The sequence below is a fragment of the Pleurodeles waltl genome, chromosome 7, assembly GCF_031143425.1.
Source record: "Pleurodeles waltl isolate 20211129_DDA chromosome 7, aPleWal1.hap1.20221129, whole genome shotgun sequence".
Lineage (NCBI taxonomy): Eukaryota > Metazoa > Chordata > Amphibia > Caudata > Salamandridae > Pleurodeles > Pleurodeles waltl.
This window is the reverse complement of record NC_090446.1, coordinates 1,308,150,813-1,308,178,303: the sequence shown is the minus strand read 5'-3', so window position 1 is coordinate 1,308,178,303 and position 27,491 is coordinate 1,308,150,813. Positions and strand designations below refer to the sequence as shown.

The window sequence follows — 27,491 nt, the reverse complement described above, 5'->3', positions numbered from 1 at the left end:
AGTTCAATTAAATGTGTGTGTAAAAAAAAAAAAAAAAAGGAAGGAAGCAACTTCACATTCTGCTCTCTCTTCATGTATTTCTAATTACCAAGCAATGTTTTCACAAGTAATTTAAAAGAACAAGTTACTTACTCACAGTAATGCTCTTTCTGCAAGAGACTATCTAGCTGCAGATTCCTCATCTTTTCAATATTCCCCACACTGAATCCGGAAACCTTTCCATAGAACCTCCGTTCGCCGAACTGTGGCACCATGTGACATCACAATTATGCCATTCTGCTCTGGAAATGACATTCAGGGACTATATGGGTGCCACTTATGCATGATGACATCAGTTGCTTGTGAGACCATCTGCACCCCAAGACATGAAGCCCCAAAAGCAAACTGGCAGACCAATGTGCAGATTACTAGAGAGAGAACGGCGAGTCGGTGAGGAATCTGCACCTAGACAGACTCTCAACCAGAAACAGCATTACGGAAGGTAAGTAGGTTGTTCTGCTCATAGAGAGCAGATTTCTCATATTATAAATTAATACCAACACAGTACCTAAGGGAGGTGGGCTTTGGATGAACTCAGACCAGGAAGTCCTGCAGCACTGAGCGGCCAAAGTGCCTTTCTCTGTGGATCTGGCTGTCCAGACAATAGTGCTTAGTGAACATGTGGAGGCGCGCCCACGTAGCAGCCTCACAGATGTCTAGTACAGGAACTCCAAGTGCTAACACAGTGGTAGCAGCTTTGGCCCTGGTAGAATGAGCACAAAGTCTTCCTGGACTTTTTGGCCAATGCAATCCAGAGCAAGATAGTATGCTTCTGAACACAGGCCTTGCCCTTTTCCCCTCTGGCGAACCCAGTCTTTGGTATGATCAGTTTACAAGCTCAGCATTCATTTGGGGTCGAAGGAGTGGAGTCTCTCCTCCTCCTTAAATGGGTGATTGCCTGGCCCTAGTAGGGGGCCAGCTCAGATTGCTACCGGTGTCTAAAGGCTAGGGCAGGAAGGACCATACCCATGACCTGTTGAGTGGGCAGGAGATTTTCTATCTCTAGGTCGGAGGCGGGACTTTCGTCGGGAGAGTAGGCCTCCTCCACAGCTGCCGACCGTTCTGATGGTTTTTCCTTTAGGGGTCCTTAGTGCAAAAGAGGTCAGTGGTGTCGTCTCTGCATGACATTTCCAAGTTGCAAGCCCTTCAATCTCGAAGAGTCTTTTTGGAATGGAAAGAGAAGCAAGTGTCACAGGAGACCTTGCGTCTTGGCAAGAGACAGATATGGGGCCAAGAGTATTTAGTGTGATACCGAGGGTAGTAGTGAAAAGGTCTCTGTTCCATCACAGGCAAGCCATGGTGATTATGGAGCAATCTGACAGGGGAGGCCCCAAAGGGAAAGACCCTTTTGTGAGTTCAAAGTCGGCCTGATGTCTGGCTCATATGAAGGCTGCGCGCATTGTGATCGTGCGAGAAAAGGAGTCCACGATAGCAGACAACACTGATCGAAAGAAGAGGAACTCAAGAGAATCAAAGAGAACACAGCAAAGCATCATTCCAAAGCTCAGTATCACATATCCGAAAATGTCACTAGAAAGAAAACAATTTAATAATGGAGCTGATGTCCATGTGCCTTAGCAGTAAGAGGTGGAGTTACACTACCTCGTGACTCAAGAAGAATTCTTCAAAGAAAAACAACTTGCACACATCCAGGTCAAAAACTAGGAAGCAGGAGTAAGCACAGCATTTGTATCTACAGCCACACATGCCGTGAACACAGATTACAAACTTGATTCCGGTTTAAATTTACTATTACAGGAAGAGCACAACTTAAATTGTGTTTTGTCCATACTCTTTCTCCACAAGAGATATTATTATATCATCTTCAAATTAGATGATGAAGGGATTATTTATTGATGTTTTCTGATGTCTGGCTGAATAGAAGTTCTCCAGCTATCCAGCCCTGAATATACTGTTAATTAGTGCGTGGTGGTCATGTAGCCATGTACACACATACAAACCAGATGGTGAGAAAACAACAGTTGAAATTGGAGTCTGAGTTCAATCACATTATAAGCCACAAAGGAGGAATCATAAGTCAACTTAGAACCAAAGCACCCTCTTCAAAAAAAAAAACATCTTGCAAAGAGCCCAACACTAGATGGTAGGACTGTGCATAGCATACAACCTACAGCACCACACAGTGCAAACCAGTTTTTACCACTACTCACTTTAAAAGTACTCAATTCACTGATGTTGAAAGATTGGCAGGCTGAGTTGGTTTTGCTGGAATTTAAATCTCGAATAGCAGAAAGCAACATATGTCTGCACTGAGCAATTTTATATCAGCTTGGAAAAATTCACATTAGGAAGACAGAAAACACTTATATCAGCACTGTTTGCTAAACAGTGGAAGGTGAGGTGGGGGTGGTCTAAATGTAATAGCTACTTGTCTGAAGATCCAATAATACTGTTTACAAACATAAGGCTTCTGTATCATCTTCAATTGGACTTACTCAAAATTTCCAAAGTCATACTTTAGGAAAACCCATAATTTCTCCTCCCACTTCCACTTCTCCAGTCACAACATACCTTGCAAGCAATGGCAGGCGGCTGGCTCCAACCATGCAGCTGTACTCTACCATGCTCTTTCCAGATGTGGGCTCGAATCTGGCGATAGTGTTCACGCTTCTGCTGCCGGAGTGACACAGCCTTGTCGTCTCTACTACAAGAGAGCAAATTCAACAGAAAAACATTTTTCTTTCATGCAATTGGAATATGGCAATTCAGGCAATTAGAATGGATGGGTATGCTTGGAGGACAGAGAAGAGGTATGACTCTGATAGCTGTCACAGATTACCAAAATGAGCATCTGTCTCTTATCCATAAGAACATTAGTTCGTATGGCTTCATGACACATAATATGACACCTTTGCCTCATTTTTGACAAATGGTACCCTGGAGAGCTGGTGACAACATGATCAAAAATTTCTGGCATGTCACCATCAAATGGTTTAGTAGCAAAGTACTGGAGAAAGGTAACTGTTTCACAGATCATAAGAGTGCAGCGAATGGCGTATAAGATGGATTATCAATAAAATTAAATTAATATAAATCTTAAGCAAATAACTAAACGATATTAAGCAAACCACATAAGGGGCACTACAAAATATCATCTTGGAAAATTATTAGAAGAAGAATTCTGAGCAAAGGAGACATGCCATTCTGACTCCACCAAATTTTGGTACTGTCCTTGTTAGAAACTGGGTTTTTGGTTGGCTGAGGCATGCACACTTGTCCAAGCAGGAACCACAGTCCTAGTCAGGCTAAGTCAGATACACACAGTTAGCCTGTGTTCACTAAGGGTGGGCGAAGAATTCTGCTCCACTGGTTTTCACCACTCCATGCAGTGTACAGAGTTGAAAAAAACTCCACAAAGTGACTCAAAGCGGAGTTTTTTCTCTCGCTCATCAATGTTAAGTTGGTGAGCGTGAGAAATCGGTAAGTTCCCGAGCGAGATTTCTGAACATGAGCGGTCGTGGTAGGCTGCGACCACTCGCGATGAGAAAGCTGCCGCTTGCATTGAGGAAGGTGCTGCTCAAGTAGAAAATCAGAAAGAAGTTAGCACTCTTTGGCGCTCCACGTGATGCAGTTTGCCCTGATTTTACACTTCAGCGCTGAAAATCAGTGCTGACAGCGCAACTTACCCAAACTCCGCCGCTCGCAGAACTCCGCGTAGCCCAGTGGAGCTTTTTCAGCACTTCACAGAGTGCCAAAACTCCGCCCAGGCCTAGTGTTAACCCTCTGGTTGCTTGGCAAAAAGCAGTCAGGCTTAACTTAGGAGACAATATGTATGTATTTGTGCATTTAATTAGTAAAACCAGACCAAAAATCCAATAAGTAGAAGTCGAGATATTAATTTTCCAAAGTTTAAAATGCAATATAGTGCTTAAAAGCATAAAGTGTCAACCGGGGCTATCTGGACACGCTAGACTGGGTGAAATTTAAAAGATTGGGCCAACCACAGTGGAGCTCGGGCATCATCCCAGGTAAGTCCCTGTGATGTTTTATCTTCTCATAATTGAGCAAAGAGTCGAGTTTGTGGGGAAGAAGTTTACTGGGAGCAAGGAAAGCATCGCTGGGGGTGATCCATGGGTCCAAAGAGTCAAACGGGTGTCGTGACGGGCGGGCTGGAGCCTCGGGGTACAAGTAGCAATACGAATAGACAAACTTGCGGTGGATTGTGCTAATTCTTTCTGTGAGCCGAATGGTTCCTGCATGAGCGGGCACATTCGCGGTTGCGAAGAGCTCAAAATCTTGATTTCAGGAGACACCAAATGACTTTTAAGGTCCCAGGACTGGAAGGACGTCTCTTGAGAGTCAGCAGCTGGTCCAGGAGCTGTTGCAGGTAAAGTGGAAGTCTTTTGTGTCCCTGAGACTTCAGAAAACAGGAGGCAGGCCAACAAGCCCTTGGAGTCACTTTGCTTCTGGCATGGAGAGATTCAGGTCCCATCCTTCTCACTCCCAGGCAGGAGGTCAGCTCAGCAAAGCGGGAGCCCAGCAGAGTAGCAGGCTCAGCAAAGTGGCAGTCCCTGACGCAACACAGCAGTCCTTCTTCCTAGCAGGTCCAGAAGTGAACTGAGTTGGTGGTGTCAGAGGTCCAGTACACAGTTGTGCCTTTGAAGTGGGGGAGACTTCAAAGAAGGGTCTTTGAAGAGTACAGAGGCTATCCTCCATTCCTGTCTTGGCTCCAGACTCACTACAGAGGGAATGCAGGTTTTTGTGCGTGGCAGGACACTGCCCTTTTAGGTGCGTCAGCCCCCCCCCCGCCTTTGCTGCCCAGGATGGCCCTTCAGGATGTTGATGGCTATTCAGTCACAACTAAGCTCCCTTTGTGTGTGGCTGTCCAGAGGGAATGCACACTCCCAGATATCACCCAACCCAGATGTACATTGAAAACAGGCAGTTCGCACCAATGGCTAAAGTAAGAAAATGCCAAGTTTCTAAAGGTGGCACTTCCAGCACTGCAATTTCAAATCAGACTTCCACGTAAGTTGTGGTTTTAAATTGTGAGTTCAGAGACACCAAACCTGACAAACGTATCCCATCCAGATTGGGAATTCCACGTATAAAATGTAATTAGGTAATCCCAATGTATCCTATGGGAGAGATAGGCCATGCAGTACTGAAAAATGCATTTGAGAGTTTTTCACTACCAGGGCACGTAAAACTTAAAATTACATGTCCTGCCCTTTACATATATTGCATCCTGCCCTGTGGGCCATATACTAGGCATACGTTAGGCGTGACATTAGTATAAAAAGGGAAACTTGGGTTTAACAACAGGTTTATCATGTCAGGTCGACATGGTAGTTTAAACTGCACACACAGTCTTTGCAATGGCAGGCCTGAGAAATGATTAAGGGCTACGTAGGTGGGTGGCACAATCAGTGCTGCAGGCCCACTAGTAGCATTTATTTACAGGCCCTGGGCACATGTAGTGTACTTTACTTGGGACTTATAAGTAAAATAAATATGCCAATTGGGTATGAGCCAATGTAACTATGTTTTACAGGACAAAGCACAGGCACTTTAGTACTGGTTAGCAGTAAGGTCAGAAAATGGAGGAAGGAAGATGGCCAAGAAGACCGGACGCGCTGATTTGCAGGGTGGAACAGCCACAGCCCAGCTGACACTGCAGACGCCTGGTGGTGACCGGAGATTGGTGGGCGCTGCGGCAACTACACTCTGACTGAAACTGGTGGTGAGACCAGACGGCAAAATTGGGGAGGAGAAATCCCTGCCTGGATGGACTGAGTGGCAGAGGCTACTGCTGACGCTGCCAGCGGTAGGAAAGCAACTCCTCGACCTCGTATGCGTGGCAGCTGGGCCCTGCGGTCAGAGACACGCGCTTTGCATCTGAAGAGCCTCTACAATTCCCCCAGGGCCTCTGATGCAAACATGTTTTCTCAATCAGGGACAGGAGTCGGGCCCCGCAAGCTCACGTAATTAAAGACTTCAGTGGGCCATGCAGGGGACAGTCAAGACTAAGCCACACCCCTCACAGAAGCCCTCAACACTTAACATAGATACAATTCAATACAAGAGCCTGAACGGGCCTACGAAGCATCCCTGATGTTACATTTTATGCACAGAAAGACCAAACGACTGGGCATATGACTGGTGGGGCCCCAGAGGGAACCCTCATGCCTCGTACTCATCACTGAACATTACACCGTGTGCTGTAATACACAATAAGTTGGCTGTAGATGTCGGGCCTCAGCTGCCTTGATTTATTTGGGACCCAACGAACATTGTAGGCACTACTGCGTGTAAGCCTGGATCACAGACACACCTACTATTGACGATCCAGCATACTGTAAATCCACACACTGTAAATTTTACAAGCTACTCTGTAATGAACAGTATACTACAGTGCCACTTTGATTAACTGCTGTCACAAGCGCCAGATGTCTATCCTAACTCGATACAAAATTGTACAGCCATCAAACCCCAGGCATGATACAAATGTTGCCACAGTACATTTGACTGGACAGAATTGCTAAGGGTAATTTGCAAGCTGCTTGTGCTCAGATACCTGCCGTGTGATAACGGGCAATAGCAAGTGGGCCTCCGTCCCCCACTTACAAAATACCAGGCTGGAAGACCTGTCTCATATGCTTGCTGTCGGAGAGACATAGGATCTTTGCGCTCTAATGCCTCTAGGGTGTTGTCATGCACCTCCTCCGCCATGGGTCCCACCACACCCAACTGCAATGAACAACATCTATCCTCAAGCGATAAACTTGTGTTATTTTGGAGGCCATTGAAAAAACTTGCAACTTGATGGAACCCAAAAGCTACCACATGGCAGACGATCTCCTGCTGCTCCATGCAGATCACTGTAAACTGGCTGATCATGTACTTTCAATAGAAAAGTCTAACACTGATATCCAAAAGAAAACTCAGCAACTGGAAACTGACTTAAAGATAACAAATGCACAAATTGGAGGCATGGGTCGAAGATTTACGAGGATCGCAGAAGATGTAACAACGTCCAAGTAATAGTACTGCCTGAAGGAAAGGAGGGGCAAGACACAGTGACTCATGTTGAAAGCTGGCTTCAAAAACTCCTTTCGAACGTGGTGCTGTCGTAAGTTTTGTCCATTGAGAGGGCCCATCACATCCTAGCCCATGGGCTGATACGTAGCTCCAATCCCAGGCCCCTCGTATTTCACCTGCTGCATTATCGTGACTGCAATTCAATACTGAGGGAAACCCGTAAGCTTTTCGACATCAAAGTAGACAATGCAAGTGTTGTGGTTTTTTTCGGACTATACCATGCAGGTGCAACACCAACGTAACTCATTCCTGGCAGTAAAGCGTCTGCAAGAACTGGAGTTATGGTACTCGCTGTTCTTCCCTGCACGCTTGAGAGTCGTGTCAGAGGGGAAGAAACGTTTCTTCGACTCCCAACAAGATGTATGGGACTTGCTGGAATCATTGGGACTGACGACTATGTCCCCCCACACAGGCAAGAGACTACACGGAGTGGAGGTGAGGAGAAATGCCTCAAGGGCCCACTTTGTCGCCCATGGGTACTCTCCATGCTAAAGCAGTCCCCAATCTGGACCAGATCATCACTGAGAGACGACGGGCAATACAGGTCGCAACCCACACCAGACTCTGTCCCAGGAGCTGACTCCAAGAACAGCAACGAGGGATCATCTGGACTCCTGGAACAGATCATGTGAACATTCCTGTTGTGACCCTTAGACATCAGAAAACATTATTTGAACATAGCAGCAGGAGTTGGTAAAACCCACAGCCCGACATGGTCAACACGCAAGTAACTGTTTTAAAATGCTCACCCTTTTATTCTTACTGTTATAAATACCTAAGCACCCTCCGAACTTTGTTGGCATCTACATATTACCGCATCCAGATGCGGCGTGGGAAATGGACTGAAAGTCTAGATTGAAATGACTGGGTCAGGTGGGGACGGCACACGAAACTACACACAACTGACACATAAAATATTCACTCATACTAGGGTTGCTTGGGCACAAGACACACCACACTTCAGCCTCCCCCATCTTCATTGTTTTGGTCATTGCTTTTGGCACAAGATGGCCATACGTTTGGGCAGAAACATGTTGTGAATCTGCTCTAATAGTATTATTAATGTTAGTTTTTGGTTAGCTTTATCATTTGTTGGTTCAGCATATTATTTCGACCTGCCACACACATAGAGGGAACCCATACTCACCCAATAATGGGTGATCACCCTACTGGTGGCAACAAGAGCTACTTTTTGTTACACAGCCCTTATGACCCACGCTAACATAAAAACTTGGAAGGGGCAGGGTATGCATAGCTCCTCACGCCGATACGCGGTTTATTCATACCTCAAATGTCGTGCAACACACATTGCTCTGATACAGGTGAGAGAGCGTAGTTAAAAATATTACATACACTAAAAGTGAAATGCTTAACGATGCTGCATAGAAAACGACAATGAGTAGCGATTTGCTTAACGTGCATTTGAATTATGACTATAATATGTGAAGTTACCATTGTGTATGCGAACTAATGACAATTATGAGTAAAATTGTTTGTGTTATGATTAATCAAGCCTACTTTAACATTTATGATACTGCATTGAAAATCTTTTAGGCCTTAAGTTAGCGTGAGTTGTGGATTTAGCTGCCTGGCTCTCATATTAAAAGCATTTTTCTGTTTTCTAGTGTGCTGACTCGCAAAGGGCCATGACCCTGCAAATGTTCCTTTTCTTCATTCCATTGTATCAGTACGGATTTTGTTCTCATCCGCATGCTTGTTGCTTTAGTATGAGTTTAAATACAAAGTTGAAACAAAAGTAGATTAATGTAATGTACAAGGACGTTTAACCATGGATAAAGGAACTCATGACCCGAGAAGACGTGCCAAACGGTGAAGTAACCCCCCAGATGTGCCACCTCCGAAGGCGTTAATTATGAAGACCAATCAAAATGTTATGAATTATCATGGGGTGACAATTAGAATTACCTAATGTATAATTTGATAGGTTAAAGATAGTAGGGTATAGTAAATGTCCAATAGAATTTTGGGGGAAGGTATTATGAAAAAGGGATAAAAACCCATGTCACAGAAGGGTCGTTAGAACTAGGTAGGGAATGCTATTGATTTTATCCAGAAACTTTGTCACTCTGTTCGGTGACTTTGAGACTTATTAAACCATCCTCACCCATAGACTGCCCCTTTACACTTCTCCTCCTTATGAGGGAAGTGTCCCCTGTTCTTTCGAGGACTTTAGACTGATGGCATTTTGACTGATGTCCTGAAGACGAAGACTGATCCTGTGTGCTGATCTAATCCTTGGAGGGTAATTATGACAATGAAATTTGTAATTTGTCTGATTGCTTTTCCTTTCTAGGTAAACAACTGCTCATTTTGATAGAGACCATAGCTAGATGTTTTCTAAATTGGTGTTCTAAATTATTTTGCATGAAGCCCAACATGCAGATGCTAATTAGTGATTAGGATAGGAAATTGACTCTGACGCAAATAGACAAATGACTGACGTTACGCTTTGCTGAACTGAGACGTATCTAATATTTGCTGTAACTTAATCTATGTTCACACTATGCTATGTTTTTATGTTTGTGATTCTTGCATTAGTGAAATCTTATCACAGTTGCCATATTGTGACTATGCTTATATGCTTCTTGGTATTGAGATTAACTCTTCTGCTCGTAGATTGTAATCAATAGGGAATAACATTCATACAATTCTATCAAAAGGTGTGATTATTCATGGCTGAAAGGTCATGGTTGCGTCAACAATTTGATTAATGTCTTTATCCAAAGTAAAGTGCATCGTGGTGATAAATATTGATGACATTATTGATATATTGCTTGACATATTGATCAGTTATCTCGTCCTACGGTGTCGCTCCACTGGGTCACAAGATTCATTGGCTTAAAACGAGTCCTAATGTGTAATAAATTAACATAGAAGGACGCGTTAGCAGTTCTGGTAGCAGAGCGACGGTTTGGCCCTTGGGAGCACTAGGACGGAGAATCATTGTTTAATTTGTTTTTCTGTGATAATGCAAATTGGAGGTATGATGGGTTTCTAAGTTCACCATGACTTTACCGGGATCTCGGAGCCTGCCTAAGTGAGTTGGGGATGTTCTCAGCGCCATAATGAGTGTGGTTTAGGGTTTTTGCGCTTGCTTAGCTTCTGCCTTTTGCAGGTGATTGTGAAATTTGTGTGTATTTAGGCCAAATATGTGTTGTTTTGTAGGAGTGGGCGTACTCCGCAGTATGAGAGTAGGGAAGTCGGCGTACTTCACATGAGTGTGGCGCTTAATGCTCAAAATTATCCACGTGGTTGGTTGTTTATGTACGGACCTGTCGTGGTCTAAGACTCCGGAGTATGTTGACAAGTGTAGGAGACACTTGGGTTTATGTTGTAATCTGTGCGGTTTAATAGGTCAATCGGGCGTGGTTGACAAGTCAAGTTTGAGTAGATGCATGTGAGAAACCTTCGATGGAGATTTGGCAAATTCTAAAGTGCACTAGGACGAGCCATTGACAAGTCGAGAGTAGAATTTGCGGGTCAAATTCTGCTTGCGTATGCAGGAACTGACAAGGAGAAAGTAGCGGCTGAGGCTAAGTGAAATCTCTGTAAAGTTCTGAAGCGAATGTGTTACCCTTCCTGTAGTAAACCAGCAGATTTGTGTTGTCATTTAAGGTGCTCGCAATAATTGCATTAGTTTGTGTGGGTTCAGTGAGGAGCGGACGAGCCGCAAGACTTTGTCAGCTGCAGTGTGTGTGAGTGTGACGTCAGTGGTGCCGCGCTGAGATAGGTCAGTTTTCGAGAGGGGTCGTGCACGGATTGGCTGCCGTCCGTGAGAGGCAATAGGTTGAGAAAGGTGGGTGAAGAGTGTCCTGGGAACTAAGTCACTTCGGATTAAATACGAAACAAGGGAAAATTGCAAAAATGAATTTTGTTAAAGCATTTAAGAGTGCTCTGAAGGGAGACACATATATCGTAGCAACTGATGGGGAGCCTACACCACCCGAGGGTACTCCAGCTTATATGGTCATGGAAGAGAAAGGTGTTGCACCATGTTTATGGATGAAACAGTGGCGCAAACTAACAGAGAAGGAGGGATGTTTAGCGTTTCCGGAGCATGGGATGTTCAATCCAAAGGTGTTGGAGAACTTAAGGTGGATGTTAAGTACACAGAAACCACCTCCGAGGCCAGCTCAATATGAGGCTTTAGCGATTTGGGATTTGATGGCTCTTAAACATAGACAAGAAAGGTTCCATAGAAGGCTGAGAAGGGCAGAAAAATCCTATGCTGAGGCTAGATGGGATAACGAGAATAAAATGTGGAGAAGGGGAATTGTTGACGGACTAAAAATGTTCCCAGCAATAACACAGAGAGAAGAAACACAGGGAAAGAAAGCCTCCTGTAAGACAGATAAAGACTCAGGCAAATCTAAAGAGAATAAAAGACCTTGGGAAGAGGAAGATGATTCAGACGATGAAGAATTTATGGACAGGTTATTACATGATCGCACGCCATCTTATGCGGTGAGCGATAGTGCTCCAAGCACTAGCATGGATCCTGGGAACCAGACGCAGGAAAAGGGAGTTACTGATACGGTACAGACTAGTGATACGGCTCCGATACAGAATGGTGTCAGTGTACCCACTGCACCAGACATACCGACACAGTTGCAACCTCCACTGCAGATACAGAGAATCTACCCAGACGTCCCAGTACTTGAGACTACTACAAATCTGATAGTGCCGCCAGACCCGATATACACAAAATCAAAGTTAGTACAGATTGAGTCAACTCCGAAATTACTGTCCCAACCGCAACCACAGCTGATACCAGGGTATAACCCAGTAGCTGAGGTCTTTAATGGACCTTAGTCCAGTGGGAGCACCCATAGAAGCAATGCGTCAAGCAGGGTTAGGAGTTTTAACTCCACAGACAAAGAGTACGAACACCTCACATTCCCCGATGATGCATACAGGGAACATTTCACTGCAGGGTTTCACAGTTAAATGAATGGCTAGAAAAGACTTATACTTCACAAAAGACTGCAGTGGTTGCAATCGATCCAGAGAAGGAAAAGCAAGACGAATACCTAAACCTTGTAAGATTAGGGGCAGAAGCTGCTGAATTAGTAGAAGGTACGATGGGAGTAAATAGGTTGGAGTCATACACGGAAGCAGAATTAAGATTTCTGTGCCCTAAAATTACCAAAGAGGTAGGCAAGGTGCATCAAAGATTAGCGAACCTGGCAGATAAATACAATATTGACATTGGAAACACTAAACATCTGAAAAGAAGTTACAGATTAAACTTTGATTCCAAAGATTTTGAGCACATGAGGTCTGCGTGAATGAAGGCACATTTGAAAGAATTGTTGCAAAGTGCGCAAATCTGGGGTGCACTGGAAAAATGGGAAGGCAGGTGGGCAATCAAAAGAGACAAGGAAAAGAGTGACAGTCCAGGGTCTAAACAAGCTAAGGCCTCCCCCGATGTGGATTCAGTAAAAATATTACCCATGAGAGAGACAGCTGGTGGTGTCTTAGTCCATGTACCGCGGTCCAGAGGAGACATCCTATCTTTTACCAATGATTATCCTAGATTGAGAGAGAAACCGATCGAGTGGTATCAACAAACAGACAGGTTTGTGAAACTTGCAAAGTGTCTTTGGGAAGACTTGAATACCTTGTTTGAGATCATTGTTCAGCCTGATTTGTGGCTTGAATGCAAGAGAGGGGTAGATTGGCCGACGAAGGAGCCGGCAAGGGATAAGGTGACCGGGGCACCCTCCGAAGAGGTGATGAAGTATTATCATAAGGTGATTGAGTTTTTGAAACAAAAGGTGTCGCCGAAAGTGACTGATTGGCAGAAAATCGACCGGACCTCTCAAGAGGTTAACCCCTTCCCCGCCACGGACGTAATGGTTACGTCCATGGCAGCGCCCGTGTGGCGCCATGGACGTAACCATTACGTCCTGAATGCTTCCCTCGGGAGAAGCGCTAGCGCTCCTCCCGAGGGACGCCCCCCCACCCCCCTAGGTCAGGGCTGACCGGGGAATCCCTTCCCCTTCCACCCCCGACCCCACCCCACCCCCCCTGTGACGTCAGCGCGCGCTGATTTGTCACAGGGGCCTCCCTAGTCGCGCTGGAAGCTCTGCTTCCAGCGCGATTGAAAAAGAAATGCAAAAGCATTTCTTTTTCAATCACTTGGGAGGCCCGGAGGGGCTTCAAAGGGAAGGAAAAGTATTTCCTTCCCTTTGAAACCCCACTAGACACCAGGGATTTTTTTTTCTTCTTTGCAATTGACAAAAGGGAGCGACCCCTTGGGCAAGGGTCGCTCCCAGGGGGGGCATTTTTTTGAAAAGGCCTTTTCTGCCCCCCCTGGGGGCAGAAACCTCTAGGCACCAGGGACCATTTTTTTTTTTTTTTGCTTCATTTTTTTTTATTGAGGTGGGGAGCGACCCCTTAGGCAAGGGTCGCTCCCCTTGGGGTAAAATTATATTTTGGCCATTTCTGCCTCCCTTGGGGGCAGATTGGCCTATTTTGATGAGGCCAATCTGCCCCCAAGGGGGGTAGAAACCATTAGACACCAGGGAGTTTTTTCTTTGCGTGAATTTCACGCAAAGGGAGCGACCCCTTAGGCAAGGGTCGCTCCCTGGGGGGGAGGGCAATTTATTTTAGGCCATTTCTGCCCCCCCTGGGGGCAGATCGGCCTATTATTAGGCCGATCTGCCCCCAGGGGGGGAAGAAACCTCTAGGCGCCAGGGCAAATTTTTTTTTTGTGTTTTTTTTTTTTGTTCTTTCTTTTTTTTTTAGAGATGGGGAGCGACCCATCAGGCAAGGGTCGCTCCCCTGGGGGGCAAATTGTATTTAGACCATTTCTGCCCCCCTGGGGGCAGATTGGCCGATTTTAGGTCAATCTGCCCCCAAGGGGGCAGAAACCACTAGGCACCGGGGATTTGTTTTTTGGCGCCAATGTCACGCAGGGGGAGCGACCCCGTAGGCAAGGGTCGCTCCCGGGGGGCGGGGGTGGGGGTTGGGGGGGCAAATTTATTTTAGGCCATTTCTGCCACCCCGGGGGACAGATCGGCCTATTATTAGGCCGAACTGCCCCCGGGGGGGGGGGCAGAACACTCTAGGCGCCAGGGCAATTTTTTTTTTGTGTTTTTTTTTTTTGTTGTTTCTTTTTTTAGAGATGGGGAGCGACCCATCAGGCAGGGGTCGCTCCCCTGGGGGGGCAAATTGTATTTAGACCATTTCTGCCCCCCTGGGGGAAGATTGGCCAATTTTAGGTCAATCTGCCCCCAAGGGGGCAGAAACCACTAGGCACCGGGGATTTGTTTTTTGGCGCCAATGTCACGCAGGGGGAGCGCCCCCGTAGGCAGGGGTCGCTCCCGGGTGGGGGGGGGGGGGGTTGGGGGGGGCAAATTTATTTTAGGCCATTTCTGCCCCCCCGGGGGACAGATCGGCCTATTATTAGGCCGAACTGCCCCCCGGGGGGGGCAGAACACTCTAGGCACCAGGGCAATTTTTTTTTTGTGTTTTTTTTTTTTGTTGTTTCTTTTTTTAGAGATGGGGAGCGACCCATCAGGCAAGGGTCGCTCCCCTGGGGGGGCAAATTGTATTTAGACCATTTCTGCCCCCCTGGGGGCAGATTGGCCAATTTTAGGTCAATCTGCCCCCAAGGGGGCAGAAACCACTAGGCACCGGGGATTTGTTTTTTGGTGCCAATGTCACGCAGGGGGAGCGACCCCGTAGGCAAAGGTCGCTCCCGGGGGGGGGGGGATGGGGGTTGGGGGGGCAAATTTATTTTAGGCCATTTCTGCCCCCCCGGGGGACAGATCGGCCTATTATTAGGCCGAACTGCCCCCGGGGGGGGGGGGGGGCAGAACACTCTAGGCACCAGGGCAATTTTTTTTTTGTGTTTTTTTTTTTTTTTTGTTGTTTCTTTTTTTAGAGATGGGGAGCGACCCATCAGGCAAGGGTCGCTCCCCTGGGGGGGCAAATTGTATTTAGACCATTTCTGCCCCCCTGGGGGCAGATTGGCCAATTTTAGGTCAATCTGCCCCCAAGGGGGCAGAAACCACTAGGCACCGGGGATTTGTTTTTTGGTGCCAATGTCACGCAGGGGGAGCGACCCCGTAGGCAAGGGTCGCTCCCGGGGGGGGGGGGGGATGGGGGTTGGGGGGGCAAATTTATTTTAGGCCATTTCTGCCCCCCCGGGGGACAGATCGGCCTATTATTAGGCCGAACTGCCCCCGGGGGGGGGGGGGGGGGGGGGCAGAACACTCTAGGCACCAGGGCAATTTTTTTTTTGTGTTTTTTTTTTTTTTTTTTGTTGTTTCTTTTTTTAGAGATGGGGAGCGACCCATCAGGCAAGGGTCGCTCCCCTGGGGGGGCAAATTGTATTTAGACCATTTCTGCCCCCCTGGGGGCAGATTGGCCAATTTTAGGTCAATCTGCCCCCAAGGGGGCAGAAAGCACTAGGCACCGGGGATTTGTTTTTTGGCGCCAATGTCACGCAGGGGGAGCGACCCCATAGGCAAGGGTCGCTCCGGGGGGGTTGGGGGGGCAAATTTATTTTAGGCCATTTCTGCCCCCCCGGGGGACAGATCGGCCTATTATTAGGCCGAACTGCCCCCGGGGGGGGGGCAGAACACTCTAGGCACCAGGGCAATTTTTTTTGTGTGTTTTTTTTTTTTTGTTGTTTCTTTTTTTATAGATGGGGAGCGACCCATCAGGCAAGGGTCGCTCCCCTGGGGGGCAAATTGTATTTAGACCATTTCTGCCCCCCTGGGGGCAGATTGGCCAATTTTAGGTCAATCTGCCCCCAAGGGGGCAGAAACCACTAGGCACCGGGGATTTGTTTTTTGGCGCCAATGTCACGCAGGGGGAGCGACCCCGTAGGCAAGGGTCGCTCCCGGGGGGGGTGGGTGTTGGGGGAGGCAAATTTATTTTAGGCCATTTCTGCCCCCCCGGGGGACAGATTGGCCTATTATTAGGCCGAACTGCCCCCGGGGGGGGCAGAACACTCTAGGCGCCAGGAGAATTTTTTTTTTTTTTTTTTTTTTTTTTTTTTTTTTTTTTAGAGATGGGGAGCGACCCATCAGGCAAAAGTCGCTCCCCTGGGGGACAAATTGTATTTAGGCCATTTCTGCCCCCCTTGGGGGCAGATTGGCTGAGTTTAGGTCAACCTGCCCCCAAGGGGGCAAAAACCACTAGGCACCGGGGATTTGTTTTTTGGTGCCAATGTCACGCAGGGGGAGCGACCCCGTAGGCAAGGGTCGCTCCCGGCGGGGGAGGGTGGGGGTTGGGGGGGCAAATTTATTTTAGGGCATTTCTGCCCCCCCCCCCCTGGGGCCGGCTGAGCTACAGGCCAAACACCACAGGTAGGCACCTTGCAAAAAACACCTCTGTTTTCTGTGAAAAAATATGTTGTGTCCACGTTGTGTTTTGGGCCATTTCCTTTTGTGGGCGCTAGGCCTACCCACAGAAGTGATGTACCATTTTTATCGAGAGACTTAGGGGAACGCTGGGTGGAAGGAAATTTGTGGCTCCTCTCAGATTCCAGAACTTTCTGTCACCGAAATGAGAGGAAAAAGTGTTTTTTGGGCCAAATTTTGATGTTTGCAAAGGATTCTGGGTAACATAACCTGGTCAGAGCCCCGCAAGTCACCCCATCTTGGATTCCCCTGGGTTTCTAGTTTTCAAAAATGCACTGGTTTGCTAGGTTTCCTCAGGTGTCGGCTGAGCTACAGGCCAAAATCCACAGGTAGGCACTGCTTTTTATAAAAAAATGTGATGTGTCCACGTTGTGTTTTGGGCCCTTTCCTTTCGTGGGCGCTAGTCCTACCCACACAAGTGATGTATCATTTTTATCGGGAGACTTGGGGGAACGCTGGGTAGAAGGAAATTTGTGGCTCCTCTCAGATTCCAGAACTTTCTGCCACAGAAATGTGAGTAACGTGTATTTTTAGCCAAATTTTGAGGTTTGCAAAGGATTCTGGGTAACAGAACCTGGTCAGAGCCCCATAAGTCACCCCATCTTGGATTCCCCTAGGTCTCTAGTTTTCAGAAATGCACAGGTTTGGTAGGTTTCCCTAGGTGCCGGCTGAGCTAGAGGCCAAAATCTACAGGTAGGCACTTCGCAAAAAACACCTCTGTTTTTTTCCAAAATTTAGGATGTGTCCACGTTGCGCTTTGGGGTGTTTCCTGTCGCCGGCGCTAGGCCTACCCACGCAAGTGAGGTATCATTTTTATCGGGAGACTTGGGGGAACGCTGGGTGGAATGAAATTTGCAGCTCCTCTCAGATTCCAGAACTTTCTGCCACAGAAATGTGAGGGACATGTGTTTTTTTAGCCACATTTTGAGGTTTGCAAAGGATTCTGGGTAACAGAACCTGGTCCGAGCCCCGCAAGTCACCCCTCCTTGGATTCCCCTAGGTCTCTAGTTTTCAAAAATGCACAGGTTTGGTAGGTTTCCCTAGGTGCCGGCTGAGCTAGAGGCCAAAATCTACAGGTAGTCACTTTGCTAAAAACAGCTCTGTTTTCTGTGATATGTCCACGTTGTGTTTTGGGGCATATCCTGTCGCGGGCGCTAGGCCTACCCACACAAGTGAGGTATCATTTTTATCGGGAGACGTGGGGGAACGCTGGGTGGAAGGAAATTTGTGGCTCTTCTCAGATTCCAGAACTTTCTGCCACAGAAATGTGAGGAACATGTGTTTTTTTAGCCAAATTTTGAGGTTTGCAAAGGATTCTGGGTAACAGAACCTGGTCCGAGCCCCGCAAGTCACCCCTCCTTGGATCCCCCTAGGTCTCTAGTTTTCAGAAATGCACAGGTTTGGTAGGTTTCCCTAGGTGGCGGCTGAGCTAGAGGCCAAAATCTACAGGTAGTCACTTTGCTAAAAACAGCTCTGTTTTCTGTGATATGTCCACGTTGTGTTTTGGGGCATATCCTGTCGCGGGCGCTAGGCCTACCCACACAAGTGAGGTATCATTTTTATCGGGAGACGTGGGGGAACGCTGGGTGGAAGGAAATTTGTGGCTCTTCTCAGATTCCAGAACTTTCTGCCACAGAAATGTGAGGAACATGTGTTTTTTTAGCCAAATTTTGAGGTTTGCAAAGGATTCTGGGTAACAGAACCTGGTCCGAGCCCCGCAAGTCACCCCTCCTTGGATCCCCCTAGGTCTCTAGTTTTCAGAAATGCACAGGTTTGGTAGGTTTCCCTAGGTGGCGGCTGAGCTAGAGGCCAAAATCTACAGGTAGTCACTTTGCTAAAAACAGCTCTGTTTTCTGTGATATGTCCACGTTGTGTTTTGGGGCATATCCTGTCGCGGGCGCTAGGCCTACCCACACAAGTGAGGTATCATTTTTATCGGGAGACGTGGGGGAACGCTAGGTGGAAGGAAATTTGTGGCTCCTCTCAGATTCCAGAACTTTCTGCCACAGAAATGTGAGGAACATGTGTTTTTTTAGCCAAATTTTGAGGTTTGCAAAGGATTCTGGGTAACAGAACCTGGTCCGAGCCACACAAGTCACCCCTCCTTGGATTCCCCTAGGTCTCTAGTTTTCAGAAATGCATAGGTTTGGTAGGTTTCCCTAGGTGGCGGCTGAGCTAGAGGCCAAAATCTACAGGTAGTCACTTTGCTAAAAACAGCTCTGTTTTCTGTGATATGTCCACGTTGTGTTTTGGGGCATATCCTGTCGCGGGCGCTAGGCCTACCCACACAAGTGAGGTATCATTTTTATCGGGAGACGTGGGGGAACGCTGGGTGGAAGGAAATTTGTGGCTCCTCTCAGATTCCAGAACTTTCTGCCACAGAAATGTGAGGAACATGTGTTTTTTTAGCCAAATTTTGAGGTTTGCAAAGGATTCTGGGTAACAGAACCTGGTCCGAGCCACACAAGTCACCCCTCCTTGGATTCCCCTAGGTCTCTAGTTTTCAGAAATGCATAGGTTTGGTAGGTTCCCCTAGGTGGCGGCTGAGGTAGAGGCCAAAATCTACAGGTAGTCACTTTGCTAAAAACAGCTCTGTTTTCTGTGATATGTCCACGTTGTGTTTTGGGGCATATCCTGTCGCGGGCGCTAGGCCTACCCACACAAGTGAGGTATCATTTTTATCGGGAGACGTGGGGGAACGCTGAGTGGAAGGAAATTTGTGGCTCTTCTCAGATTCCAGAACTTTCTGCCACAGAAATGTGAGGAACATGTGTTTTTTTAGCCAAATTTTGAGGTTTGCAAAGGATTCTGGGTAACAGAACCTGGTCCGAGCCCCGCAAGTCACCCCTCCTTGGATCCCCCTAGGTCTCTAGTTTTCAGAAATGCACAGGTTTGGTAGGTTTCCCTAGGTGGCGGCTGAGCTAGAGGCCAAAATCTACAGGTAGTCACTTTGCTAAAAACAGCTCTGTTTTCTGTGATATGTCCACGTTGTGTTTTGGGGCATATCCTGTCGCGGGCGCTAGGCCTACCCAAACAAGTGAGGTATCATTTTTATCGGGAGACTTGGGGGAACATAGAATAGCAAAACAAGTGTTATTGCCCCTTGTCTTTCTCTACATTTATTCCTTCCAAATATAGGGGTGTGTGTAAAAAAGACATCTATTTGAGAAATTCCATGTAATTCACGTGCTACTATGGTCACCCCGGAATTCAGAGATGTGCAAATAACCACTGCTCCTCAACACCTTATCTTGTGCCCTTTTTGGAAATGCAAAGGTTTTCTTGATAGCTATTTTTTACTCCTTATATTTCAGCAAATGAATTACTGTATACCCGGTATAGAATGAAAACGCACTGCAGGGTGCAGCTCATTTATTGGCTCTGGGTTCCTCGGGTTCTTGATGAACCTACAAACCCTATATATCCCCGCAACCAGAGGAGTCCAGCAGACGTAACGGTATATTGCTTTCGATAATCTGACATTGCAGGGAAAAGTTACAGAGTAAAAAGTAGAGAAAAATTGATGTTTTTTTCACCTCAATTTCAATATCTTTCTTTTTCAGCTGTTATTTTCTGTAGGAAACCCTTGTAGGATCTACACAAATGACCCCTTGCTGAATTCAGAATTTTGTCTACTTTTCAGAAATGTTTAGGTTTCTGGGATCCAGCATTGGTTTCATGACCATTCCGGTCACTGACTGGAAGGAGGCTGAAAGCACAAAAAATTGCACAAATGGGGTATGTCCCAGTAAAATGCCAAAATTGTGTTGGAAAATTGGGTTTTCGGATTCAAGTCTGCCTGTTCCTGAAAGCTGGGAAGCTGCTGAGTTTAGCACCGCAAACCCTTTGTTGATGCCATTTTCAGGGGAAAAACCACAAGCCTTCTTCTCCAGCCCCTTTTTCCAATTTTTTTGAAAAAAACGAAATTTTCACTGTATTTTGGCCAATTTCTTGGCCTCCTTCAGGGGAACCCACAAAGTCTGGGTACCTTTGGAATCCCTAGGATGTTGGAAAAAAAGGACGCAAATTTGGCTTGGTTAGCTTATGTGGACAAAAAGTTATGAGGGCCTAAGCGCGAACTGCCCCAAATAGGCAAAAAAAGGCCTGGCACAGGAGGGGGAAAAGGCCTGGCAGCGAAGTGGTTAAAGAATCAATACATGCTTACTATGAAAGGTTGTTAAAGGCATTCAAACACTACAGTGGTACTGAGACTATTGAACCGAAGGACATGAACCATCTTGTGTTTCGATTCGTTGAAGGGTTGAGACCAGAAGTTAGCCAGATGATTAAGAATCATTTGATTTGTTGTCAAGCCAAGCCAATTGATGAAGTGTTACAGTATGCAAAATACTGTAGTGATGAGATTGAGCTGAAACAGAAAAAGCTGAACGAGAAAGTGATGGTGATGCAGATAAGGGCTGCACAGGCAGGAATACAGGGAAACGGAGTTCAACAGATGATACAGCAACAACTGCAAATGAATGGTGTGTTTCAGACACAGCCGAGAGGTCGAGGCAGAGGGTTTGTCAATCGCGGTCCAGACTTGAATACTGTTGTGGTTCAAAACGATGTGCAAGGAGTGAAAAAGATGTCACCCTGTCACGCGTGCGTGGGCGTGGGGCACTTGTTAACGGGAATGCCCGGATATGGTGCAGGATGGTGTTGTTCAGCAAAGTGCTAATGTTGGTACATTACAAAATGTACGGGGCCCGAAAATGAGACATCAAAACCCGAATTTTCAGAACAATCTAGTACAAATGCAAGGGGTACAGCCCATGCAGCAGATACAAATGCCGCGTTTTCAGTCAGTGCAAATGCAACCAGTACAACAGCAGATTCCTATGGTACCTAGACAGCAAATGCAATTACCAATGGCTCCGATGGGACAGCAACAGGTGATGCTTCCTCAACAGGTCACAGGTCAGGTAATGAGTCAAAATAATACAGTACAACAGTTCCCATTACGAGGTGAAAATGGCATGACTGGGAAATGGTCAGACAATAGCTCAGACAGTGAAGAGTGCAGGCTTGCAGCATCCTTAGAGGTGGATCAAAGGGGTCCATATGTGAAAGGAAAGGTGATGGGTTATAAGGATGATACCGGAGCAACACGCTCTACAGTCAGAAGTGCAGAGGTTCCAAAATTGCCACTTTCAGGGCGTACCATAAGAGTGGTCAGAGAAGCAAACCAGTATCTGACAAACCCGATTACAGATCCAGTGCAGGTTGAGATCAGCAATTTTCAGGGGCTACATAGGTTTGTAGTCTGCGATTCGAGTCCGGTATCCCTACTGGGAAGGGACTTACTGTGTAAAACAAAATGTTCGATTACCTGTTCCAATGACGGAATCGAAGTGCAGACAAATAGTGATGATGAGGGTGATGAAGGACAGTTCTCAGAAGAGGACACAGGGACAGCTAATGAGGATTACCCTTTGATTACCCTGTTCCCGATGCTTACCTTGATTGATCTACCTGTCGAGTTGCAGGGGACGGGAACAGAGAAAGTATGGGATCTGACCGGAAAGGAAGTAGGGCTAATAAAAGGGGTAGAACCAGTTAAAGTCCAAATAAAGCCAAATGCGGTATTCCCTCAGGTGCCACAATACCATATGACCCAAGACGTTCTCATCGAAGTGTCACAAATAATTGCAGATTTTCTCAGACAGGGAGTCCTAATGGAGGTTTTGAGCAGTCCGTGTAACTCTCCCATAATGGGTTTGAAGAAGCCCTGTGGGAAAGTTCGAATTGTGCAGGACTTGAGAAAAATAAAAGAAATTGTGATAAAATGTTGCCCTGTGGTGCCCAATCCAGCGGTAATCATGTTCCAGGTTCCCTGTGATGCTGAATGGTTCACATTTGTAGACTTGTCACAGGCCTTCTTTTCGATACCTCTTCATGAGGATAGCCAATTTTTGTTCAGATTCAAATTCCTGGATAAGGTGTACAGTTGGTGCAGAATTCCTCAAGGGTTTTCTGAATCACCGTCCATCTTCAATCAGATATTGAAAAAAGATTTGGAGTCCCTGGTACTGCCTTTTAATTCGACCCTTGTGCAGTACTTTGACGATTTGCTGATTGCATCCAAAACTAGGGACAGTTGTAAATACGATACCATTGCCTTGCTGAATCATTTGGGAAAGAATGGGCACAAGGTGTCACCCAGTAAGTTACAATACTGTCAGAAAGAGGTGAAATACCTAGGGCATATGATCGAAAAAGGGTCCAGGAGAATATCAAAGGAAAGAATAACAGCTATTTTTCAAATGAACCCTCCAACGACAAAAAGGGATGTCAGGATGTTTTTGGGAATGGTGGGCTACTGTCGTCAGTGGATACCCAACTTCTCGATCATCTCAAAACCTTTGATAAAACTGACAGGCAAAGAGATTAAGGACGAGCCATATACCATAGCTTTGTCTAAGGAAGAGCTTGAGTCATTTATGGAGTTAAGAGAATGCATGTGCAGGGCACCAGCATTAGGAATGCCTGACTATATGAAGCCTTTTCTGTTGTTCTGCCATGAACGTGATGCTTGTTCTTTGTCTGTCTTAACACAGGTCCATGGAGGTGCAAATCGCCCTGTAGCATATTTTTCAGCTACCCTGGACCCCGTCGCAGCAGCCTTACCAGGTTGTTTGCGCGCAGTTGCAGCAGTTGGTCAGAGCCTTATACAGTGTGAAGGCATAGTCATGGGATACCCCCTAACAGTAATGGTTCCGCATTCAGTTGAAATTCTGTTGACTCGAACTAAAACTCAGCACATGACAAACGCTTGTCTCACTAAGTATGAGACAATCATTCTGGGGTCACCAAATGTCTCACTTAAGCAGTGTACCGTGTTGAACCCGGCAACTTTACTTCCTGTTGAAAACACTGAAATCAACAATGAGGAAGAATTTGAACATGATTGTCTTGAGGTAACTGAACTATGTAACAAACCGCGTCCAGACATTCATGACACACAATTGAAAGAAAATGACTGCATCATGTTTGTTGATGGGTCCTGTTTAAGAGATTCTGTTGGAACACTGAAAGCTGGTTATGCGGTATGTACCATAGCTGGTATCATTGAGGCATCCTGGCTCAAGAGAGTGTTTTCCGCTCAGGTGGCAGAATTAATTGCCCTTACCATAGCATGCCACGCAGCTGTGAACTTGAGAGTTACTATTTATACTGACAGCAGATACGGATTCGGAATTGTACATGATTTTGGTCAACTTTGGTCACAGAGAGGTTTCATGACCTCTTCTGGTTCACCCGTGAAAAATAGCGAACAAATAAATAATTTGTTACATGCAATTCAGTTACCTCTTGAAATTGCTGTGGTGAAATGCAGTGCTCATATTAGATCACAAGACTTTGTGTCCATGGGAAAAGGTTATGCAGATCAAGTTGCAAGGTTTTGTGCATTGAACTGTACAGCGTTTAAGGAGCAGTGGGAATTGTTACCGCAAACTGAAAGTGACATGTTTGAACCTTGCATTACGGGTGGTGGACACATTAGATGAGTTAAAAACATTACAAAGTCGTGCAAGCAAAGAAGAAAAACGCTCCTGGCAAAGAATGCAATGTGTACTAAGAGCTGATGATTTGTGGGTCTCAGAGGAAGGAAAACTAGTCCTGCCAAACAGCCTTCTATCTCAGTTTGCCAGGCTGTATCATGGACAGGCTCACCTTGGAAGGGATGCAATGATCAGGTCATTTAAAATCGACTGGTTCAATCCAAAATTCAGACATGCTGCCCAAGTCATTTGTCACAGGTGCATCATCTGTCAACAGATGAATGCTGGGAAAGGGACAGTGGTAACTTTGAGCCACATTGGGAGAGCTGGTGGTCCATTCAGCAAAATGCAGATGGACTTCATTGAGATGCCTGTTTGTGGAGGATTGAAGTACGTGTTGGTGATTGTGTGTGTTTTCAGTCACTGGATTGAAGCCTACCCCAAACGTAGGAATGACAGTCTCACAGTTGCAAAACTACTACTTAGGGAACTGATACCAAGGTTCGGGTTTCCGGTCTCTATAGAGTCAGATAGGGGCAGACACTTCGACAATGAGGTGATTAAACTCCTGTGTGCAGCACTTGACATCGAACAAAAGCTGCATTGTAGCTACCGCCCAGAAGCATCAGGACTAGTGGAGCAAATGACCAGTACTTTAAAATCGAGAATGGCAAAAATGTGCGCAGCTACCAATATGAAATGGCCAGATGCATTGCCCTTAGTGCTGATGTCAATGAAAAACACCCCAGACAAGAAAACTGGACTTACCCCCCAGGAGATCCTCATGGGTAGAGCTATGAGGTTGCCAGCAGTACCTGCAAATGCTCTAGTGAATATCACAGATGATATGGTGTTGGACTACTGCAAAGGTTTGGCTGATGTGATTCGCTCTCTCACCAGGTGGAAGCTAACACATTGCCACCGATTGGCGATCCAGGCCACTCTCTACAAGCTGGTGACTGGGTGGTTGTCAAGAAGCACGTGAGAAAGTCGTGTCTGGAGCCACGTTGGAAAGGGCCATATCAAGTAATTTTTACAACTACTACTGCTGTAAAGTGTGCCGGAGTTCCAAACTGGATACATGCCAGTCTCACAAAAAAGGTAACGTGTCCTGTTGAAGAGGAACTTGAAGTTTCCGGCACAACAGCTTCAGGAAGAGAAGTCTCAGGACCAGAAAACAGTCAAGAAGGAACTGAGACTGCCAGAGAGCCCACTGAGGACAGCCTCGTCCCTCAAACAGTTAATGAGTTCGAGAGAGGTGACAGAGTGCCTATCTCAGTAGAGGCAGTAGAAGAACTAAATCAAGGAGAGATTCTCCCAGAAGCAGACAGATACGGGTTAGAACTCGAACCCGGTACAGACCCAGAAGGAGAAGAAGAAGAAGGAGAAATAGTAGAGAGAAATCGGAGTGTGCCAAAGTCTCCTGAGCCAATTGCAGGTCCATCAAGCGAAAACACCATAGTGCAAGAGGAGGGTGCTGTCCAGCGCCCTGATAAGACACATCAAAAGAAGACGCATAAGGGTGATAACTGGCCAGATAAACCACTCTTCAAGATAAGAGACGTACCAAGAGACACAATAATAGAGGAGAAGAATACATCCTGAGTGGAAGACCTAAGTGAAGGAGAACAGCTATGTGAACGAAGGCTGAAAAGAAAGAGAGTCGCAAACAGAAGATATACAGGTCCTGAATAGGCGTATGCTACAACATCTGAATGGCAACAAGAATTCCTAGCGTTCTGTTTTGACCAAGAAGTACCAGGCCAGTACTACGGTACCTGAACTAATCCAAAGGAAGACTTGGTTAAAATTGAAAATTCTGAGAACTGAAAGAGAGACTTTATAAATTACCGAATGTGACATTAGAACCGGATTGACTTCAAGAAACCTGATTGTGACAAGCTGCTAACCTGATTTGACAAAAAGGGGGCCCTGGAGTGAGTGAAGACGCTGTAAATACACGCAGAGAGCAAGAGAAAATTTTAAATCATCCTCAAGTTGATTATTGATCTACTATCTGATTCTATACAGACATGGCTTATAAAACGAGGTAGTAACAAGGGAAGTAAGGTGTGCGGTTGGCTAGGACTTATAATAGGTGTTGTGTTTGTAATAATAATTGTGGGAGTAATTGTGGGAATGCCGTGGATAGAGATATAAACTATTAAATCTACTACAAAACCTGAAACTACAACACTAACACCGTGGGAAAGATTTGAACAGGATGCAAGACACTTGCATGAAGGAACTAATTCAAAAGGGGAACTTTCTACTAATGTCTTCTATCGCTTGCTGAATGAGTATGTGGAGACCATGGATGCGAAAGACTGTTATGTGTGCACTAAGATTCCTTCATCTGTGCAGGAGGGAGTTACTTATCGTAGCCTCCCTATAACTTATGGGATTAGTTGCAGCTTGCTACTAACAAGGTTCTATAATCAAGAGCATGTGCAATACTTTTATTCAAATCTAGATGTTGTGTTTTCTTATGTGCCTGTGATTGAATTCTTGAACAAGCTAGCTAAGGAACATGATATAAAAATAGTTAGAGGATTCTTTGTGCCGACGCTTACATTTGGAACTGCTTATGCACATCGCAATAATCTAACCTGCTTACTGTCACCTGTGGAGAAAAGCTTTTTAGATCACACTGATGATAGACGCAAAGCATTGAAGGAAAGATTAGAAAAAGGATTAGAGAAACGCACATATGCAAATGATTATGCTTATATTGCAATCAAAACACAAGGCAAACTACCTATAGATGCATTATATGGAGGTAGACTTTGTATATATAGACCAAAATCTGAGCAGGACAATTTGTTTGTGGGAACGAGTGAACGCAGACATGTGTTTTTGTTTCAGAGTAAGTGGACATTTATGTTGAATGGACAGGATCCAGCGATCCCTGGGATCTATTACATCTGTGGGTTTAATACTTATTACCGTCTCCCAAAGGGATGGTATGGGACATGTTATTTGGGAATTGTTTTCCCTAAGATTTACCAGATTGATGACTTAAAACAAATACCTAAAACGTCTGAATTACAACATCCTAGACAAAAACGAGAATCAGTGGCTGCTGTCATTGGTGATATATTTGGAGCTATAATCCCTTCAGTGGGGGGTTATCTTGAATTCTATGAAAATTGTGTTAAAGTAATTGTGGATAACATGTTGACAAATTTCACAGGGGCTATACTCCTGATGGATACTGAACTCGCTGCAGAAAGAGCTATGACTCTTCAAAATCGGCTTCCTTTAAACATTCTTTTAGCAAAGAGTGGAGGGGTCTGCAAGATGCTTAACGAGCGCCATTGTTGCTCGTTCATTCTGGACAATAGTAAAAAGATTAGAGGTATGCTTACTAACCTTACTAGAGATAGTACAGATTTGAAGGATTTGAAGGAACTTGGTGCCTGGGAGAAATTTGGAAAGGGAATTGCCAGAGTAGGGAGCTGGTTTACTAATATTTGGAATGGGGTGC

At 45.9% G+C, this 27,491-nt stretch overlaps 1 protein-coding gene across 2 annotated transcripts in view; it reads right to left on the bottom strand.

Annotated features, from left to right (window-relative positions):
• Window positions 1-27,491, bottom strand: part of LOC138246226 (C-Jun-amino-terminal kinase-interacting protein 4-like) — a 545,850-nt gene that overhangs the window by 203,008 nt on the left and 315,351 nt on the right. For both annotated transcript variants that reach the window (XM_069200626.1, XM_069200625.1), the window contains exon 16: window positions 2,572-2,704. In XM_069200626.1, the coding sequence (XP_069056727.1) occupies window positions 2,572-2,704 (133 nt within the window). The remainder of the gene's footprint in view (window positions 1-2,571; window positions 2,705-27,491) is intronic.